Source organism: Marmota marmota, unplaced genomic scaffold (genome assembly GCF_001458135.2).
Source record: "Marmota marmota marmota unplaced genomic scaffold, marMar, whole genome shotgun sequence".
NCBI lineage: Eukaryota > Metazoa > Chordata > Mammalia > Rodentia > Sciuridae > Marmota > Marmota marmota.
In genome coordinates, this window is record NW_025999900.1 from 44,520,904 (window position 1) to 44,524,507 (window position 3,604).

General features: G+C 35.8%; 1 protein-coding gene across 1 annotated transcript in view; it reads right to left on the minus strand.

The window, feature by feature from the left end:
- The window catches only part of Alkbh1 (alkB homolog 1, histone H2A dioxygenase), a 26,179-nt gene that overhangs the window by 12,518 nt on the left and 10,057 nt on the right, over positions 1-3,604 (minus strand). Inside the window, exon 3 of the mRNA XM_015494412.2 lies at positions 3,201-3,363. Within this exon, the coding sequence (XP_015349898.1) occupies positions 3,201-3,363 (163 nt within the window). The remainder of the gene's footprint in view (positions 1-3,200; positions 3,364-3,604) is intronic.

Consider the following 3,604-nt stretch of genomic DNA (forward strand, 5'->3'; position numbering starts at 1 on the left):
AAAAAAAAAAAAAAAGAAAAGAAAAGAAAAAGAAAAAAAATAAGTATAGTGCTTATTTGAGTTATAATTAATTTTTGGACCTGAGTGAATCATGGGACTCCCCTGAATCTGTAAGCATTGGTCTTAAGGGAGGATAGCTTGGAAACCTTCCAAACTTGTGGCTGGTGTCTGAAGTGAAGGTAGTAGCCTTGTTGGAGATGTGCCCTTAACTTACGATGTCTGTGCTAATTCGGGGTAATTTGCATGAGATTTAAACAGTCGCTAGGAAGCTGTAAGAAAAATGATGTGATTTCTATCCTCTAAGCAGAGGGTCAAGAGCAGACTTCAACGGATGGTTCAGGACTACTATGGTATTCTGCAGGTAAGATGTAATGGTGGCTTAGATTAAAGTGGTTGGGAGAGAGATGGAGAGAAATACTTAAATGTATACTGACTCTTAAGGCTCACCATATTTGTGAGTGAGCTGAATTTACAGTTTTTTAATGATTGCATTCTACTACTGGGATATGCTATATTTGATTAATCTGGTCTTCTGCTTCTTGTACAAGGCTCAATATCGATACTACTCACTTTGAACAAAATAGAATTGAAATTCCCTAATTTTATGAAGTCTTGTTTTTGCTTCTGAGTTCAAGTATTTCTTCTTCATATCCTATTTAAAATGACTGCAGAATTCTAAAGTTCAAAGTGAAAGGATCCTGAGAAATGCTCTTGTTCCTGGTTCTCACTGTGGGAGGATATTACCAGGTAATCAGAACCTTCAAGAGAATTTTGGAGCAACAAATCCTCTCCATCTCTGACAGACTCTGGAAAAGTGGGGAGAACTTAGTGTATTGTTCATAGGACTTTGAACATGATTCAACCATTTTGAATGGCTTTTCCTGTCTAATACCTTTACTTCTCACACAAGAAAACTGAAACACACATCACAAAGTGATAGATTGGGAACTAGGTACCTGATCGATTTTCAGTGCTCCTAGTACAATGTCTGAGCACATCAATTTCTTTCAACCCTTGGCAACTTAAGATATGAACATCACATTTTTAAAATTCTTGCTAATTTATCAGACAAAAAACATCGTATTCCACCATTGTCTACAGGATGATTTATTATAGAGATTCACCTGAGCTATCTTAGAAGACAGTTGGGATTTCTGAAGTCATATTTCAGAAGGGAAAAAAGGAAATTACTTGAAAACATAGACTGATTTAATAACATTAAGTTCTCTCTTGCTAATTTCACTCAGTCATGATCTTATCTTACTTTGTCTCAGTTCTAAAGAAGGTATTAACAGCTGATGACAGGGTTTTCCTCATTGCTCCTGATAGTATTACAACCTACACACCAACAATCTTTAAAGAAAAATCACTACATTTTGGTTCTTCTTTCCCCACTCAACTTAAGAAAATCTTCTATTATCCTTGTTAGAATCAGCATGACAGTTTCTGAAAACTACCCTTAGGGCCACTTAAGACCAAAGAGGACACAAAGTTGGTACCATGGTCTTAACGGGAATCTTTCTAAGGATTTCTATTATCTTGTTTTAACCCCACACTAATTAATAATGAAAGGACTGTTAGGAGACAAAGGAAGGTTAAGAAGCGTGCTCAAGCAGGTGTGGTAGCATACACCTACAATCCAACTAGGAGGCTGAGAAAAGAGGACTGTAAACTTGTGAACAGTGTTGGAACTTGGAATACTGTGTCTCAAAAGTAAGAATACTGTGATGCAGGTCAGTGATAGAATACCTGGATTCAATTCCCAGGGCTGTGAAGGTTTAAAAAAATAAAAAAAGAGAAAATAAACTTGCTCAAGTTTATACAGTTAAGTAGCAGAGCTGGAATTTGAACACAGAAAATGATTCCAGAACTGGTGCTCTCTATCACTAGACTCTACACGCTGTAATCTACCTTTCTCAATTCAGGTTTCTCCCCTCTTACCCATGATTTCCAGGAAGCATTTTCCAAAACCTACCCCAATCTAGCCATGTAAGTAACTATTCACATTTTATTAACTCAACCTAGACCCACCAAATTACTTAATTACTTGTTTATATGTCTCTCTCCTTGATTAAACTGTGAGTTTCTGGAAGACAGGAACTGTTTCTTATCTGTCTTTGAACTCTTACTCTCAAACACTGTCTGGCACACAGCAGAAACTTAGGGTATCTGTTGCATAAACATATGAACACCCACCCCTTGTGTTCCAATCTCACAGACCAATTTACTTTGTCTTAAATATTACATTTCTGCTCAGGCTGCTTTCTCTACCTGGAATAACCTTTTTCTTCTTCTTCTTCTTCTTCTTCTTGCAGTAGAGGGAACAAACCCAGGGCCTTATGTATAAGAGGCAAATGCTCTACCACTGAGCTGTATGTATCTTTTAGCCAGCCCTTTTACTTTTATGACTACCAAACCCTTAATCATTTTTGAAGATCAGTTCAAATGAACAGAAGAAGAAAGAGGATTAATAGGCTCAATTAAAAATAAAAATCACTTGTTCTTCTTTGATACCTCTGCTCTGCCTAGAAGAATTAATTATTTCCTCCTCTGGCCTCCATTATAACAGTTTCTGAGTCTATTATAATCATTCCTATAGACAATGAATTCCTGCTACAGACTATTCACCTTTGAGTACAGGAAGAGTATCCTATTAAGTTTTGTGTATCCAATGTCTAGTATCATACCTGGTACACAAATGACTTCCAATAAATATTTGTGGAATGAATGAATGAATGATTACTGAAATAGAATGAAGGTACAAATACTAGTTCCTCTCCCATAAGGAACAACTGGCCTTTCATAAAACAGCTACCAGCATTGACTCCATCTAGGAAAGTAGGGATAAAGAGTTGTCAATGATATTTATCCTAACATACAACTGTTCAAAGGAACACATTTTAAGTAGGAAAAAAGGGTTGATGATGAATAAAAATGGATCATCTAATGATTAATATGGATGAACTCAGTATCTAAGCTATGGTAAGTAAATCTGTAAAATGATCTCAATTTAATATAAATGTCAAAACATCTGTCCAAAAGTTGTCAGGGAAGGAAAACAACTGTGTTGTATTTGCATGGAAGCAAGGGAAGAAAAACAGGACAATCATTTTCACTATATTGTTATACAACAGTTTATACAAAGATCTGTTGTGATCTGAGCTGAGTATTAACACTTTATTCTGACTGATGAGACTTACCTCAGGAACTCTTTGCTCTGTTCCCACAGATCCTGGGTCTCTTCTTTAGTCATGTGTTTGTCCAGGTTACACACATTAGGTTTCTGGGAGTATAACTTTAGGCACTGCTTTACCCAGTGCCACTGGTACCCTGGGAGGAATGGGTTTGAAATAAAAATAAATCCTATACAAAAGACAGATAGGAAAAAAAAAAGAAGGGAAAATTCTACATTAGTTATTCCGATCATTTCTTTTCGTTGACATCCTTATATCTACTATTCTGTCCTTTACCCCCATATCTTTTGGTTATGCTTCAAATTAATGAAAAATTAATTTTTGATAATTATCAAAGACCCACCTCTATACAAGTCTCTCTGGCTTTTTGGGTTATTCTTTTTTCTTTTTTTTTTTTTTTTTTTTTTTTT